Source organism: Pollachius pollachius (genome assembly GCF_949987615.1).
Source record: "Pollachius pollachius genome assembly, chromosome: 10".
Lineage (NCBI taxonomy): Eukaryota > Metazoa > Chordata > Actinopteri > Gadiformes > Gadidae > Pollachius > Pollachius pollachius.
In genome coordinates this window covers 12,849,608-12,866,686 of record NC_136943.1, presented here as the reverse complement: position 1 = coordinate 12,866,686, position 17,079 = coordinate 12,849,608, and the positions used below count along the sequence as shown (strand labels likewise).

Genomic DNA, 17,079 nt, shown 5'->3' with positions numbered 1-17,079 from the left:
AGTGACATCACAAGACAGATCAACCTAGATGTAGCTTAGATCAGCAAAATTTGTTATAGTCCACTGACTAGGATGGTAGAATGATCTATCCATCCTACATCTAGGTCGATACTCCCACCCAACCCTGTTTGAGGTAATCCTCATGCAGGGGTGGATTAAACCCTTTAATGCCTTCTACTAGGGGAGACGGTGAGCCTCCGATTTTTTTATATGAAGTTCAGTCTCCCAACATACATTCCAATGGCCACATGCTTAAAAAACTGAGGCTGACATTGCGATGTGACTGTTAAAATATGGCCAAACTCTGTTCTTTTCTGCTCTCTCAATTTAAAACCCCTGAATCTTACCTGTAAAACCATTAATACCAGATAGGAAATTAGGTTTGCACAGACAGCACTACTAACCGTAATAGTAATGATAATTAAGTGAGGGCATCTATTTAAAATTGTACATTTCATCCATGCTGCTTACCCGTCAGATATGCAGGGGATATTTAATCTAATATGATTTAGTGTATTAAGGTGTCCCGATGCCTATCACTATCATGATTGCACAGTTAAGTACGTAAGTAATACTTTATTGATATAGCACCTTTCAGACAGGAATTGCAGCTCAAAGTGCTTTACATAACATCAGAAAAAAGGAAATAATGGCAATAAAGGACATTACGTCAAAATTTACCAAGCTAAATTACAGAAAAAAAAGATTATTGAAAAACGAGCGGTATAAAACAGTAAAAACAAGCAGTAAGCAAAACATGGATTGAGAAAGGAAAGAATGCAGATAAAGGACTTACTGGTAAAAATAAATTGGTAAAAACATTTGAAGAGTTAGTCTCTCTGATATCTCATTTAAATGCTTGTGTAAAGAGAAAGGTTTTCAGCTGCCTTCTTAAAAGTACTCTGTAAGTACTCTAGTGTGAATGTCCCCCCATGCTGTCTCAAATATATGCGTATTTGCGTACATGCAGGGGCGTAGTCACGTGGGGGCCAGGGGGGCCACGGCCACCATTGGTCAGAGGATGGCCACCCCGCTGGCCCCCCCGAGTCTGAAAAAATAAAATAAAAATCCTGAACAGAAACGGTCTAAAGAAAGCTGAAATGTATGCATTATTATTTATGATCTAATTTTGACTTATTTTTATTTAAAGTCTTATATTTTTGTATTATAAATAAATATTGCACTTAAAATGCTGCGGTTTACCGAAATAAATTATTGCCTAAAATGACAATTAGGCCTAGGCCTACATGTCTTTCAGTCATTAGGACTAAAAATATCCTCATGTTATGTTAAGGTCCTGAACCCCCGTCAGATAATCATGACACATCGGACAACATCTAAGCACCCATTCCAATAACATAGGATTATCAATAAGACATTATTAGTGTCCATAAGAACGTTTATTCAATCCATTTTTTATGGCCTGACGGGCTGCGGGAAAACGGCCGCTCTGAGTGACGCGGTGCGTGAGTTGTAAAATGGAAGTTTTTGACAATCAAGTGCCACCCCAAATAAAAGACTGGCCCGAGCTGGCACCCCCAACAATAATGTCCTGGCTACGCCCCTGCGTACATGATGATGCTCTTGAGTGGCATAATGTATCAAAGAACATTTTTCAGTATCTAAAAAGGGCCCTTAACCTCAATAAGACCTCAGATTAGGCACATTTTAAATGTAAACCATAATACAGCAATAGTATTTTACCCTATGCCAAATGGATTACTGGAATTACACACAATGTCGGGTCAACATTGGGCGTGTACATTCTACGCCTTTTTCTACACACTTTCATAGGTTATCCTTGTAAGACACGGTTTCAATGTACATTCTTTTCTCAGTACAATTACCGGAAAAATCCATTATGCACTTTACATGTGAACAGACATGTGAGTACATCTGTGTTTTTGAAGTGGTGAATCTCTCAAAATGATCAGTTAACTGTTGCGGTTTTGTGTGTGTTTTGTGCTTTCGATATATTGTGATGTACCTAACACTTATAACCACTAAAAGGGTATATTGTAATGAGATCATTAGCTGCTCTATTGTACGCTCTTGATAATACATGTTTCCTAATTGGACTTTTTACTTTGGAAAGTGATAATTTACACACGATAGCGTGGCCGAGCGGTCTAAGGCGCTGGATTAAGGCTCCAGTCTCTTCGGAGGCGTGGGTTCAAGTCCCACCGCTGTCAGGACAAGGTTTTGTTAACAAAATTATTCAAACTAATACATGACATCGAGTGTGTTCTGCAGAAAATTGCCTATCATCTGCAAGTCGTTGATTTAGATCAAATGATGATGAATGATATTAATAAATTCATAAATAACTGATTCCGTTAATTTGTTACGTCTTACAAATCTAAAGAGTCACCGTCATGAATATACCGCTAGGTGGCGCCAAACATTGGTAGTAATGTTTCTTCTTCCGGGTTACAGCACTGTTTCGAAGTTGAACAACCGTAATAGAAATCCGGGTGCTCGATTTGAATGTTCACGAATGAAAAAGCAAAGCTATTATTGTTATTTACATTTTTATTAACTGTAGCTGGTTACGATTAGTGCCAAATGGCTGGTTTACCACCCGGTGACCCACAGTTGGTCTCTATGATCGTCAATCATTTAAAAACCCAGGGTCTTTTTGACCAGTTTAGGAGGGACTGCCTGGCAGACGTGGATACAAAGGTACAGTTCAATCAATTGTAAACTTTATATCAGGATGTATTATTGGTAAAGTATTCGATTTTTTTTTGGTATATTCTAAAACTCGCGAGCTCCTCAGGAAATGTGCTGGTGTATAAAAGCTGTCTGTCATTTAAAGGTTACACCCGGCACAACAACCCGGCTGCATCGTATTTATCAGACAATCTGTTTCTGTAACGGTACGGTGGTGTGTGTTTAACGTGGATATTAATGTAGATTTTTCCTCCACCGTCATTTACAGCCCGCTTACCTGAATCTGAAACAAAGAGTTGACAACTTTGTCTCCAATCACCTCTCAAACCACACATGGAGTCCTCATTTGAACAAGAACCAGCTCAGGAACAACATAAGACAGTTGGTGCTACAGTAAGTGACACATACCTGAACTTCCTCGCTATCTGTATTCATTTATATTTTTTCCCTTGAGTGAATGTATATTCTACAATGTACACATTTACATTTAGGGCATTTAGCAGACGCTTTTACACAAAGCGACTTACAATAAATATGTACTTCTAATAAAAGAGAAATGGTCACACCTTTTGTGTGTTCATTCTCAATCACACGTGAATCATAAACACGTAGTGGGACCTTCATTTAGAGTTTTACTTTTCAGGTCTGGTATGCTGGAACAGGGAGTTGACCGGATTGTGGCCCAGGTGGTCGATCCTAAAATCAACCACACCTTCAGGCCGCAGGTGGAGCGAGTGGTCCGGGAATTCCTGTCACCTGGCAGCTATAGCGATGAGCCTCCCCTCCCAGTCTCCTATGCTGATGTTAAACCTGAAAGCAGTGCTCTGGAGCAAGGTAAGCCCATAATGATTTAATTCTTATTCAAAGCCAGATAGAAACATGCATTTTCCATTCGTTTTGGAATCAGAAAGGTATGTTTTCACTAGGGGCATTTCACAGCTGGTGCAGTACGATGGTTACATGAGGCTGACCATCACACTATGTGGCTTTTATCTTCAGTCCCGTCAGCCGCCCCGCCCACCACGACGGCGAGCGACGCCATGTCCATCCTGGACACCATCACCTCTCTGAACCAGGGTGCCAGCTCCTGGGCCGGCCCAAGCGGGGAGAAGAGCCGCAAGGGCCTTACCTCAGAGGAGCCTATGCCGGGGGAGAAGGGAGACCATGACATGGTCGTACCAGAAGAGGGTGACCACAGCCAAGATGGACAGACCGCGGACGTGGCAGAGGAAGCTAAACTGGCGCTAGAGATCCAAGCGGTTGACATCAAGACGGAGGAGTCTCAGGTGGAGTCCAGCAAGGAGGAGGGAGAGGCGGGGGAGGTGAAGACGAAAGAGGAGGAGACAGACGGGGAGGAGGGGGAGAAGGCAGGAGGCCAGGAGCAGGCGGATGAGGAGAAGGACAAGGCAGGCGGCCGGACCGGGAAGTCCTCCGCGGAGAAGCAGGATGACGACGACTTGTTGAAATCCCCCAATCAGATAAGGCAGAAGGCGAGGGAGAGGCTGAAGGAAGGTGAGCAGAGGGGAGAATGATGGCGTTGCTGACGTCAAACTCCATTTATTTACAATGACTTGTTTAATTCAATGCCTTTTTAATTATGTTTTGCTGTAAAAATTGCATTACACGGTCAATTTACGTGAAATTTTAACAAGCAATTAGAAGTCGGATATGGCACATATTATTATATGTGTATTATTAATAATAACATATATTAGAGATTCCATGGTGGTTTATTTGTATCCATATTTTTATTATTATTATAATTATTATTATTATTATAATACCACAGCACTTAAAAGTCTGCAGTAGGAAGGACTGAATCTAACGTGTCTCTTCCCGGCAGAGTATTCCCTGGAGGACTCTGACCTGGAGGGCCTGAGTGACATCACCGTGAGCTCGGTGCACACCAGCGACCTGTCCTCCTTCGAGGAAGACAGCGACGAAGAGCAGCCGCTGTCCTCGTCCTCCTCCGAGGGCCAGCTTCCGTCTGATGGTGTGTCTCTTTGCATTCTCCTCCTCATATTAAGCTTTATTTCATATCATTAAAAATGAAAGACCAAAAAACAAGAAATCCTTCCACCGTTCAGATTCTGTTAACGTTCCTGTTTGAAACGGGCCGATTGCTTGGCCTCCGGTATCATTGCTTCCAGCTTTCTTGAGAACCGCAAATCCAAACAACTTGAAGCTCAACACTGCACTTCCTGAGTACTGAATAATACACGCATCAAGCGTGACGCCGTTCGGATCTACAGTTGTCAAGAAAATTGAAAGACGGAGAGACGTACAGAGACTCCTCGTTATACCTAAACATTAAAAATGAATAAGCAACGAATGACTACGCATTATTTTCAACTACTTAAGGTAACCTTTCTTCTCATGGCTGAACCCTTATTTTTCTACTTAAACTCAAGGAGAAGGAGGAGAGGATAAGGAAGCGAGTGGAGACAAAGAGGAGGACGACAAGGAGCAGAAGCCCAGACGCAAGGCCTACGTCCACAAGCCCTTCCTGTACTCCCGTTACTATAGCGACTCGGACGACGAGGTCACCGTGGAGGAGCGTCGCAGATGTGCAGTAAGTTCCCCGTTCCCATGTGTTGTCTGATTACTTTGCCTGGGTAGATTGTCTTACTTTCGGTTTGCAATGGAGAGAAATATCCTTGAAGATTTGTGCATGAGCATGTGTGCGAGGCAGAGCTATGAACTGATGGTTGTTCTGCTAGGCCAAGGACAAGGAGGAAAGACTGCTCAAGAGACAACAGAACCGGGAGCGCATGGAGGAAAGGCGCAAGCAGAAAGCAGCACAGGCCGAGCTGCAAGGTGCGGTCCCATCCACTGGAACTTTCCCCTCTGGTTCTTCTGTAGAACCAGGGATGTCGTCGTCCTCTAGAGATCTTCGTGATCCAATGAGTCCATTAGAAACACTTGCGCCACACGGATCCCACACATTTGCCACCTCAACCCTGCTTATGGTGTCACAACACGCTGCAGGAAGCAGTGCTCTCGTATATTAGAACGGTTCCCCCTTTTAGCCTTACTAAATCAATGTGCTGGGGTCCTGGTCGACTGAGAGTGTGTTTTTAATCCCCCCAGCCCGGAGGAGGCAACAGCGGAGCGACTCTCCCAGCGCGGAGGAACCCCAGGCCAAGCAGGCGCGCAAAGAGCGGAAAGTTCTGGAAAAGAAGATGGCCCTTAATAGGAAGAGGAAACTCGACTCACGGTGTGTGTCCAGGACTGTTTGTACGGACTTGGATGTGTCTGTCTGAGCCTGTGTTTACATAGCTGTGTGATGCACTCTATTAGATTGACTAATGGATCATTCTTTTCCTTCAGGAAAGAGGGCGACACCTCAAGCAGGAAGAAATCGGACTCCGTTGGCGAAGGCTCAAAGAGAGTAAGAATGAATGTATTTTGAAACACTGATTTAATGCATGGCCTTTTTGTTCATATTGTTTATCAATCTGATTTTATATTTTTTGTTTTTTTCCCAAATAGGAATTGAAACCGGGAGTGTTGAAGCCCCTACAGCCAAAGTCCATCAGAAAAGAGTCGCAGTCGTTGGACGAGAGAAGCAGAAGGCACAGCGGAAGCGTTTCCGAGGACTCCAGCGAACCCAAAAAGAGCTCTGAAAAGAGTCGCACACACTCCTTCATCCTGGAGCTGGAGCAGGGCTCCCAAGATGCCCTCAAGCACCGCCCTGCCGGAAAATTCGACCGGCATTCCCGCAAAGACTCTGTTTCTAAAGAGCGCAAGGACAAGGATCGGAGCGTGTCGGACGAGCGGTCGAAACCCAAACAAAAGCCTGAGAAAAGTCGAGCAGAGGCCCAAACGGGCGAGGCGTCGCACAAGGAGGCTCCTTCCGCCAAAACGCCAGTTTCTGAGGAAAAAGGGGAGAAAAAGGCAAAGGTCAAAGGTGAGAAGAAGACGCCGGGAGCGGCGAGGGAAGGGAGGGGGTCCGTGTTGGAGGGTGTGACGGATGAGGGGACTTCTAAAGACCCCACGTTCTCCAAGAAGGGGAAGGCGGCCTCCATGGACTCCCCCAGACCAGAGAAGGAGAAGGAGGGAGAGAAGGAGAAGGAGAGGGGGAGGGAGAAGGTCAGAGAAAAGGAGAAGCCAAAAGGAGAGAAGAATTCCACTAAAAGTGAAAGCCCCAAGGTGTCGCTGACCCCCGACACGTCTAGCGCCTCGGAAGTGGACGGCGCCAAGAGGAAGGAGAAGCCTCCCAAGGAGCTCCTACGACGCTCCAAGAGCTGCTCCGGGGACCGGCCGGGGGAGAAGCCCAAGGGAAAGACGGAGGGGAGAGACGGCGAGAGGGAGAAGACCACTAAGGCCGACCCAGAGGGTCCGAAGGCGAGCAACAAGTCGAGCTCCGACGCAGACAAGGACCCCCGGAGGTCCAAGGTCACGGAGAAGGGAAAAGTCCCGGAGAAGACTTCCAAGTCGAAGGTCAGGGAGGATGTGAAGAGTCCTTCGTCGTCGTCCAAGGGTGAGAAGAAGGCTCCGGCTGCCGAGGTCAAAGGTAAAGCGGTCCCGCCGGTCGGCAAACACGACGCCACTGCCGCCGCCAAGGAAAAGGGGAAGGACGGAAGCGCAAAGGAAAACCGGCACGCCCCGGAAGAGCCTCTCCAGGAGAAACCCGAGGAAACCCGCAGGGCTGCCAAGAGGAAAGTCGAGAAGGGTGACAAGATCCCGGAGAAAAAGGACAACGATGGGCCCGAGGCGAAGAAGAAGAAGACAAAGGGTCACCAGGGCGACGACAAGGGTCACCAAGGCGACGACAAGGGTCACCAGGGTGACGACAAGGGTCACCAGGGCGACGACAAGGGTCACCAGGGCGACGACAAGCTTGAGAAGGCGGCGGCGTCCTCGCTTCCCTCTCCGGTTGTCGAGGCGGACGAAACGCCAGCCAAGAAACCGGCGCTCCTCCAGGACGCCAGCACCGCCCTCCATCCCGCCGTCGCCACGGTGACCCCCAGCACCCCCGCCGCCACCGCCACCATTACCACCAACGCCTCCCTGTCAGATGACACGTACGACGACGCCCTCAGCGATATTACGCTCGAGCCCGACGAGGGAGAGACAGAGCCGCGGCTCAGAGACCTGGAGGGTCTGCCGGTGGCGGCGGACCCCCTGCTGACCCTGGTGGACATCTGCACGTCGGCGGACGCCCTGGTGACACGGGACCCCCCCCAGGCGCCGGTGGTGGCGGACGCAGAGGACGCCGAGATCAAGATGATGACGGAGGCCGCGCTGACCCTGCTGTCCATGGACCCAGAGAGCATCATGTCCGCCTGTGCCCCCCCCGCTCCCCCCCCTCCCCCTGCAGACGGCACGGAGGGGCTGCTGCCTCAGGGGGACGCTCCTACTGCTGGGGACGCTGGGGACGCAGGGGACGCTGGGGACGCAGGGGACGCTGGGGACGCTGGGGACGCAGGGGACGCTGGGGACGCAGGGAAGGGTCTTGCCGCTGATGCACCTCCTGTGGCGGGAGTCGAACCCGCGACTGAAAGTGCAGGAGAGCCGTCCCCGGTCTCCCTGGACCGGGTCCCAGAGCCTGAGGACAGGAAGGACCAAAGTACCGGCACGTCCACAATATTCTTCTTTGAAATGTCATTTAAGGACGTATTCATATTCTATTTTTTTATATATATATATATATATATGATTTATTTTTAACTTGAACATCATTCCTTCCACAGATGCGTCTGATAGTTCAGAGAAAGAACCAATGGTTTCCAGGGAGCAGACGGCGCCTTCACCTGTTCCAGAGGTGAGAAGTCACATGATCAGTCTTGCCACGGGATTCGCTGTGCCTCCAGAATATATCTGGTGGTCATTCTGAATTGCTTCTTAAAACATTTTATAATAATGCATAATACATGATTAAATACAATTTAAAGTGTCATTAGAGAAGATCATGATGATTAACGTAAAATAATTTTTTGAACTTCCATTTTAACTTGATTTAACTAAACTGAACTGAACGTTGACGGTATAATATTCAAACAAATGTATGTTTGCCGTTCCTCTATTCTTTCTGTTATAGGTTGATCAAATTAAGTCAGACAAGATTTCAAATCTCAGAGATCCAGAGATGGAAGCAGAACCAGAAACACCATCTGTCGACCTGTTGTCACCGGAAATGGGAATTAACAGTAAGAAGTTTTGATTTGATGTGGCTTAGTGAGTACGTCAACTGTAATAAAATGTAGATGTTCCCTGGTGAAATGGTTTCTCTGATAAAGACGCAGTTATTAACTTCGGGAAACTTTTCTGTATGCTTAACTGTGGTGGCTCATGTCTAAGGTTTTCTAATTTACATTGTACCAATGCTTCAGCTGCAGGCGAAGCTGGGTCCGAACACCTTAAGACCAAAGTAAAGACAGAAACGACCGCCAACACCCAGGTGGTCAGTTCTGAACCTCTCCCAACCAATGTGTCGGAAGAGTCTGAAAGCTCCAGCCAACCTGGTAAGGCATGATGTGTATATCTAAGTAAGGAAAGGAGAATACCAGTCTTTCCTTTTCAATACTGTGATCTGATCTTTCTTCCCCCTTTAGGGGAACCCAAGCCAGAGGTGGTGGTTGCCGAGATGAGCGCGAAGGTGAGCTGCAGAGCGTGGATGTATATACTTTCCGCTAGCTGTTATTTTTGTGGTCTGATCTTTGGCTCCTCCTAGCTAAGTGGCCCCTGAGTGAGACACATAACCCTCACTGCTCCCTCCAGGCTGGGCCGCTGTTCCATGCATGGCTGACACCTTTTGGTGTATGAATGTGTTTTATGAATGTGTAAATGTGAGCACTAATTAAAAAGCGCTTCGAGTTACCATAGGTTAGAAAATCTCAGATAACTGCAGTCCTATTTTTAGTGTTGGGGGGGGGGGGGGGGGGGTTATATTTCTGAGCCGTCTGTTTCTGTCCAATAGGAAGAGGAGATGGAGGTTGGGGAAATTCAGGCAACGGTGGACCTTGGCAAGTAGCTAGTCATCATTCCTTATTCTGTTCAAAATCTAACTTTGACAGTTTTTTAATAATGCTATTTGTGGTGTATAGTGGATGATCCAGATCAGCAAATCTTTATTGTTATTTACATTTGATGATTTCATTAGCCGTTCAACCAGTTCTGGAGGGAGAGGGGGTCAAAAAAGATTCACAAAATGTAAGTCATCTCTTAACATTCACACAGTAGTATTAGTTCAAACCGTGTATTTGAAAAGTTCTTCAAAGGAGGTGAATGTGATATTGACTATGATGTATTATAATTGCTATTGTTAACTAAACCACATGTTTATCTGACTTTTGATTGATTATGTTGTGTGTATCTCGTCTTCACAGACGGTGTGTGATGTTCCGGACCCGACGCTGGAGGTTGAAGGGACCAAGCGTCAACATGAATCCAAGACTGCAGAAGATACTGGTGAGTGTGTTCACTACATCTCCTCGCCTGGACCAGTCATATCATTTGAATAATGATCACTAACCATCAGTTGAAATCGATCAACAAACAATCAGTTTCCTCAGAGTCAACTTGGCCTGTTGTGGGTTGCCTTCTCTCTTCCAGTCTCTGACTTGGATAAGCAGGAGGAGGAGAAAACCACAGACCTGTCCCAGAAGGTCAATATCTTCAAATGATTCTATTATTCTTTGAATCAGCCATAGCATTTATGATCAATAGAAAGGTGTGGGTGTGTGTGTGTGTAGGTGTGACCACACTGTGTTAATTCCCTGCCCGACATGTTGAGCTAGACAGGTCCCTACGACTGTCACATGATTCAGTAAATAATAATCTGCTTCACCTGATCTACATTCTTAATTCTATTTATTTTGTTCTTCAGGAAGATAAAACCGAGGGGAGAGTGACCCGCAAGCGGAGGCTTTCAATGCAGAAATCCTCCTGCAGCAAGGACTCTGGTATTTTGTGTTTACTATTATGTATACTCTATTTATACACTGTCAAAGGAAACTTTTGGATCAGGGTTATGCTTTGACCTGCACGGCACGGCACAGGACTTCAAGAGTGTGTATCTGACCCATGTTGCCTGTAGGGCTGGCTAGTGTTACCGCTAATTCTTGTGAACAAGTTGGATTGTTAACAGTGAGATATTATGGCGTTTATATAGTATAATTTCTAGGGTTTGGGTTAAAAAATATATAGCAATATATAGCAAAGCAGGGAGACTGCAGTGGAGGAGGACAGGCAAGCCAAAGTGAGGCACGTGTCTGCCCAAAATCGGAAAAAGCACTGGTACAGGCCAAGGGAAAATGGCACAAGTAATGTGCTTTGGTGGGGTGGACTGGAGTTGTGTGTGGTGGGGTATCGTATGTCATTATTTTTAAGTTATTTGTGATTCACATAAATACATCTTAATTCTAATCGATGCAATTGACTTTTTTTTTATAGTTAGCACTGCTTCATATAGGTCTGAATGTCGCTGGCAGGCTTCTATGTGCCAATTTAACAGAGTAGGTAGAAAACGTCTCATGAATCATAAGAGGGGGAGTGGGCACCACACATTGCTCATTTCAGTTTGTTTTCTGGCATTAAAAGGTTGTCCCCTTTTTGGGCCTTCACCAGTTTGCACCCCTGATTATCCCAGATTAACGACTACCTAACGTTTTAGTTATTCATCTAAGTGAGAAATATGCTGAGTTATTTTTATAGAAGGACACCACAGTATTCTACAGTCTCTCACAGGTCTAGGCCTGGCCTCCCCACTGCTAGTCGTAAACTAGAGAGAAAATTGCTTCTCGTTGACCTCTCCTGCTCATAGTTTTCCCTCCCGGTACGAGGACTTGAACAAAAAGGGTACCTTTTTATTAAACGTTGTCATTAGCGCGGCTGGAGTAGATGAAAATACAGTTGAAGCCGATGAAAATACCTGACCTCCCTGTGAAAATACATGCAAACGTAATAATTGTCATTCTTTCTACCGATTCAGCTGAGAAGGAGGAAAAGGACGGCCAAGAGCAACCGTCTGCCGAGGTAGGAAAATAAAATAAAATCCCACCAAACACTACAAATACATGGCGGTTTGGCCTCCATTTTGAATTGGTTGCTTTACGAGCTCAATTACTCGCTCTTAGCACTTTTCAGGGCCCGTAGCGCTCTTTGTTCGAACGATGGGTTAGCTCACGTTCACTGTGTTTCTCTGTTACGGTTCACAATCTGTTTGTGTTCGTTTGTCTCATTCCTATTGCCTGATGAATGTGTGAATTTAATTTATTATAATTTTTCATAGAGACTGAATATATTGTATCGGTTCTGTAACATTTCCACAATCAAGTAGGAATTTTCAGGCTATTTGGACGTTTGAATCCGTTCATCTCTTCATTCTGTTTGTCTTCAGGAAGCCGAAGAGGTCAAAGCCCCGGAGACCAGAGCGCCCCGCCGAGGCCGGTCGTCCAGAGCTGGACCCGAGGTAGAGGAGGAGGAGGAGGAGGAGCCCAGGGAGGAGCCGCCCCCCAAGGAGGTGGAGAAGAAGGTAGAGACTCCCACCCGCAGGGGGCGCCGTCCAGTGAACCAGGCCCAGGACACCACCACCTCCACCTCAACCACCACCACCACCAGTAAGGGTCTCCATATCTTAGGGACTAGAAATCATGGTTAATAATAATTTTGTTGAAAGATCTATTGAAATTAAGCAGTATTGGGACTTCAATTGCGTCGCTACTTTTGTGCAAAAGGGGGATATTGAGTAAGGTTGTATTGGCTAATAATAATTATTTAGGCTTTTAGCAGCTTGCATCAAAATAGTTTAGTCTTTTAGATGGATATCGTAAAGTAGCAGGTAGGTGTCGGGCAACTTGCCCAAGGACCCTACAAAGTAGGCTGTGAGTGTGGACATTTGAGTTCAAGACCACAACCCTTTCAGCTGGGAGTCAAACACCGTAAGCACGACACTTTCCTACCCCAACTGTATGGCATCCAGTTCGGCACTGGCATGGATCGGTTGACAACGATGTTTCCATCAACCAAAGATCTCTTCCTTACCTTTCAGTAGTTATTGTTTTGGATGTAAGGCTCATCTTGAGCCTTCACAGGGCTGTTCTGGGAATGAATGATCAGAGCTTAATCCGTTTAGACGGGCACATGTAAATATAATAGAACCTCACTGTATTGACCGAGCCCAAAGTTTGGATCCTTTAATCAAGACAATAACACTTTGCTTCCTTCTCTCAATTTCAGTTGTTCAGGAGAAAGATGAGAAGAAAGATGAGGAGAAAGAAGAAACCCCATTAGACCTAAAAGAGGTTTGGTTTGTTCCCAGCTTTTGTATTATTGTTAAATATATTCAATATCAGATTATTATTATCGGATATTCACCTGAATGACGAGTAGAGAGACAACCCATTCAGCAGACTCAAATATGTTAACTATAGTGTAATATCGGGTATGGAGCGAGCTGGTATGATGACCAACTCACTATTTATACCTTTTTCCTGTCGTCTCCTCAGTCCGTGGCCCATGGAGACCTTGATGCGGCGGAGCCGTCCGATCCTGGGCTTACCTCCCAAACTGGTGAGCTGGCTTCTAATTCAGTTACCGTCCCACTTGGTCCTCATCTCTCGCTTTGTATTTAAAGAGAGACCAGTGCCGAATACGGTGTGGTTAGGGAGCTAACTAGCCTTGTCGGGTAGCTGGCCAGCTATAAAGATAATGGATTGTGACACAATTTGATTGTTTCATCCTTTGTTTCTCTTCTCACCTAACCCCCCCCCAACTGCTTCTCTAGGTGAACCCTCAAAGACAGAAGGTTGTGAAGAGACACAGAAATCTGCAGAAGTGAGTTTTATTCCCAGCATATGTACATGTTTTGACCTTTGTTGACTGTTCCATTATGTCTGTATTTTCATGCCCACTGAGGTTTGTCAACCCTGAGGTAAAAAAGTTTGGATCCTGATGTCTTCTGTTCCTTGAGCTTGTGTCGTTGTCCCTACAGGAGACCAGCGAGGAGCAAGAGGAGAAACAACACAGCCCAGACACCGGTGGGAGAAACATACAACATAAATGATAATGCACATTGAATTTGTTCCAATGTGCTTTAAGTTTAAGATCATCCCCACGAATCTGACTCATCTGCGATCTTTAACACACATTCTATAAAAAAATCGGTTATATGTTAATCTGATTTGTTTTTTTGTCTCTCTCTTCCTCTCAGGCGACCAATCAGAAGACCTGGAGGAAGGAAAACAGGAAGGCTCCAGTGATAACAAGACAGATGTATGCAAATACACAAAATACCAAAGAATAATAAAAAATAAAAAAAATAAAAAAAAATCTCAATAATATTTATATTATTTTATTATTTATATAGGTTTCTTAACCATTACTGTATTTTCTAGTAAAGGATTAATAAGAATTAAACTAGCCTCATCTGTGTAATCATCCGCTTCACAATGTACCTTCTGGTACTTTTTCCTTATGAAATGCAAACATTTGGTACGGCAGAGATCTTCACTGAGTTGTTGTCTGTGTCTCCGTCTGAAGGCGGAGGAGGACCAGCCCCGGGCGGAGCAGGAGACGACTCCTAAGAAGCCCGCCCGGCGGGGCCGGCCTCCCAAAGCAGCCGCCGCCGCCGCCGCCGCCGCCGCCGCCGCCGCCGCCAACGCAGACTCAGGTACAGCCTTCAAAACACTAGAACTAAGATGACGTCATACCCCTGAATATAACAAAATAGGGTCAGTGGGGAATTCACCTTCACTGCATGAACTCCCAAACAGCCAACACGCATTCCTGGCTTCGGGTCTTCTACTGAACGTATTCATAAAGTGCATGTCTTGTCTCTGATCAGCTGACACTATGTTGGGTAATGGCCAGCTGTTTGGTGCGTTGATCCACCCCAGAAACCAAACGCCCTCAATGCCCCCTCAGCGGCCAGCCGAGTGATGGATGAGCACAGCCCTCCTTTATCGTTGGCTTAGATTTGCACACCATTCCCCTGCTTTGCTTGAAGGTCCATCAACAGAAAGTGTATTTCCCAAGCAATGACTGTGTTGCCTCACTAGAGTGGTTACGTACAAGTTTGCTTCAGATCTGAAAGTTGTTTTGTTTTAAAGCTTTTCTTATTTTGCTTGGCCTTCTGTAAAAGCCCTTAATTGTATAACTTTATGATTAATTAATACTCTTGTCACCCATAAAAAGAATGTCTGAACTCATGCTAGTGCTAAACGATATGGACTCCTAATTTGCCATCTTGGATTAGCAAAGTACATCTAGCCTTATTAAAGCGTCCAGCTTTACCTCCATATCAGCTGTTTGGATGATGATTCATCAACCAACGCCATATATTTGTCTTTGTTGTTTATCTTTGGTAGCCGACAAAATGGAAGAGAAAGCAGACGAGAGCGGGCTGAACACGGAGGAAGATGAGGATGAGGAGGAAGGGGATCACAAGAGCCGAACTACGCGCTCAGCTTCTCGCATGGAGGCCGAGAAGTACGCGCACATGCACACCAAACACACACGTGTACACACATGCATCTAGACACACACGTACACACACCCACCCCTTGGCAGACCTCAACGATCCAATTCCTGGAACCTGGCTATCAACTCCGCACAATTTCCTGTGTTTATTAACCCTGCATCTGGATGCAAAACAAGCTGTTGATATTGATATGGATATTTGGCGTCCGATAAACGAGTGCCACAGAGGAGTTGGCCTCCGTCGCCATGTTGGCTCCAATGAGGCGACTCCTGGATGGGGGTACAATAGTTCCGCCTGTAACGTTTCCCTCCTGTTTATGTTGCTGCTAGAAACAAGCCCAGTAAACCGTCCACACGCGCCAGCAGGCACAGCGGCGGGAAGGAGGAGGCCTCGAGCGGCACGCCGCGGTGAGTTGGCCCCTGTCGGGTTCCACCGGGACCCCCTGTTGAGCTGGGGGCTAACCCTGGACGCAGCAGGCCTGGCTACTGAGTCCATGCCTTTCACCTTTCCTTACCATTCAGATCAGGGCGAAGGGGGATGGTGTATTGGGACGTCTGGGGAGTAGAACAGTTTGCAATCGCTTGAGTGGAAAATAACAACGACGGCTTACCAAGTGATATTACCCATAAGTATGATGATAAAATAGAGCTTGAGGGAGATCCCAAATGATTGAAATGTGTTATTATTGAGCTTAGTAAACGGTATTTTAACACCATGTATTTAAAAGCTATGGACAGAGTGCAACAGTGGTATTCGTTGCCAAACAATTACTAATCAAACTAAATGATTCCCCCTTTGACACCGTCTCTCGTCCATCCCCCCCCCCCCCCACAGCGGAACGCGGGGCCAGGCCGCCGGAGCCAAGGGGGCTCGTAAACGCGAGGCCAGCCCCCCTGCGGTGCGCACCCGGGGGGGAGCACCCAAGCCAGAGGAGACCCCCTCCAAGAGATCCAAGCGCTGAGAAAGGACCACTGCACTGCATTTTTTTTACCTTTTTATTTTTAGTTGTACTTTGTGGGGCGTTTTGTCCTTTTTATTATTCGGTATGCTATTATTGTAAATATTATTTCACATCCGTGTCAAACTTACACCCTTCGAGAACCAAATGGACACCTGTTATATTTTGCAGAACTTAAGCCCAGTCTCTTACTGGCATTCTGCACACAAGGCAGTGAGCCGGGCTGAGTGGAGTGGCGAAGGGTATTGAAGCTCTCTGGTTAGTATTATACCTTCCCTGTGATGGTCGGGCAGAGGCTTTGAGCAGGAATCCCTCTGAATACCTTCGGCAGCCAAACAACCCATATGGCTTCGATCAGGCGTCATCATTTCATCATTTATTCAGTAATGCCCTGCGAAGGAGAGTATTTTTGACCAATCAAGGGCCTTACGTGTAATTGGGTCCGATTTTCAGGCATGGGTGTGAAAGTGTCACTTTGGTTAGCTTTGAGACCTGCTCAAATGTTTAGTTTATTTGATGCGAGACGATACTTTTTCATTGTTGTGGACATAAAATAATAATTATTCATTCTGTGAATGTAACGGAGACATTTTTCTCCCATTTTAAGCAAGTTTTATTTTTTATGTTCTCAGTATGACGTTCTCAGTATGACTCATGTTTATGTTCTCATTTTCATTCGAATAGCAAAACAGTATTTGCCAACAATATGTGAACACGATGAGCTACATACAGTACATTTTGGATTTATGTGATTAAAGTTTATTTTTTAACAGACTGCATTTACTGTACTCTATTGTACGAGTAACCAAGGTCTGAAATGGGTCATTTGTGTGAATGAAGCAAACTTATTTATTTTTACGCAAACGAAATATGAAAATAAATAAATATATTTTGCTAATGTTTAACCCTATAACGTACTTACTTTAGAGCACTACAGTCACAATGTCATGTCTATTGTGTGTCACGTAGTTTTGCCTATTACAATTCCTAAATTAAGTTCAGTACTATAATGAGAGGCCTATTG

The 17,079-nt window shown here is 45.7% G+C and overlaps 1 protein-coding gene across 3 annotated transcripts; it reads left to right on the top strand.

Moving 5' to 3' along the window:
* Positions 1-2,463: 2,463 nt before the first annotated feature.
* Positions 2,464-16,853, top strand: bod1l1 (biorientation of chromosomes in cell division 1-like 1). Of its 3 annotated transcripts, none has more exons than XM_079745081.1 (30): positions 2,464-2,682; positions 2,942-3,066; positions 3,317-3,507; positions 3,673-4,185; positions 4,517-4,666; positions 5,085-5,245; positions 5,394-5,490; positions 5,764-5,890; positions 6,004-6,064; positions 6,166-8,245; positions 8,370-8,440; positions 8,717-8,825; positions 9,009-9,140; positions 9,231-9,274; positions 9,596-9,641; positions 9,779-9,828; positions 10,005-10,086; positions 10,231-10,283; positions 10,505-10,580; positions 11,609-11,652; positions 12,017-12,236; positions 12,856-12,920; positions 13,125-13,188; positions 13,403-13,452; positions 13,610-13,655; positions 13,829-13,890; positions 14,158-14,287; positions 14,985-15,105; positions 15,427-15,504; positions 15,932-16,853. In XM_079745081.1, the coding sequence occupies exons 1-30, from the start codon at positions 2,566-2,568 to the stop codon at positions 16,056-16,058; spliced, it is 5,292 nt and encodes a 1,763-aa protein (XP_079601207.1). In that variant the 5' UTR covers positions 2,464-2,565; the 3' UTR covers positions 16,059-16,853. The 3 variants fall into 3 exon arrangements, with proteins under 3 accessions (XP_079601207.1, XP_079601206.1, XP_079601205.1); XM_079745080.1 differs by having other exon boundaries at positions 6,166-8,251; positions 13,613-13,655; XM_079745079.1 differs by having other exon boundaries at positions 6,166-8,251.
* Positions 16,854-17,079: the final 226 nt, after the last annotated feature.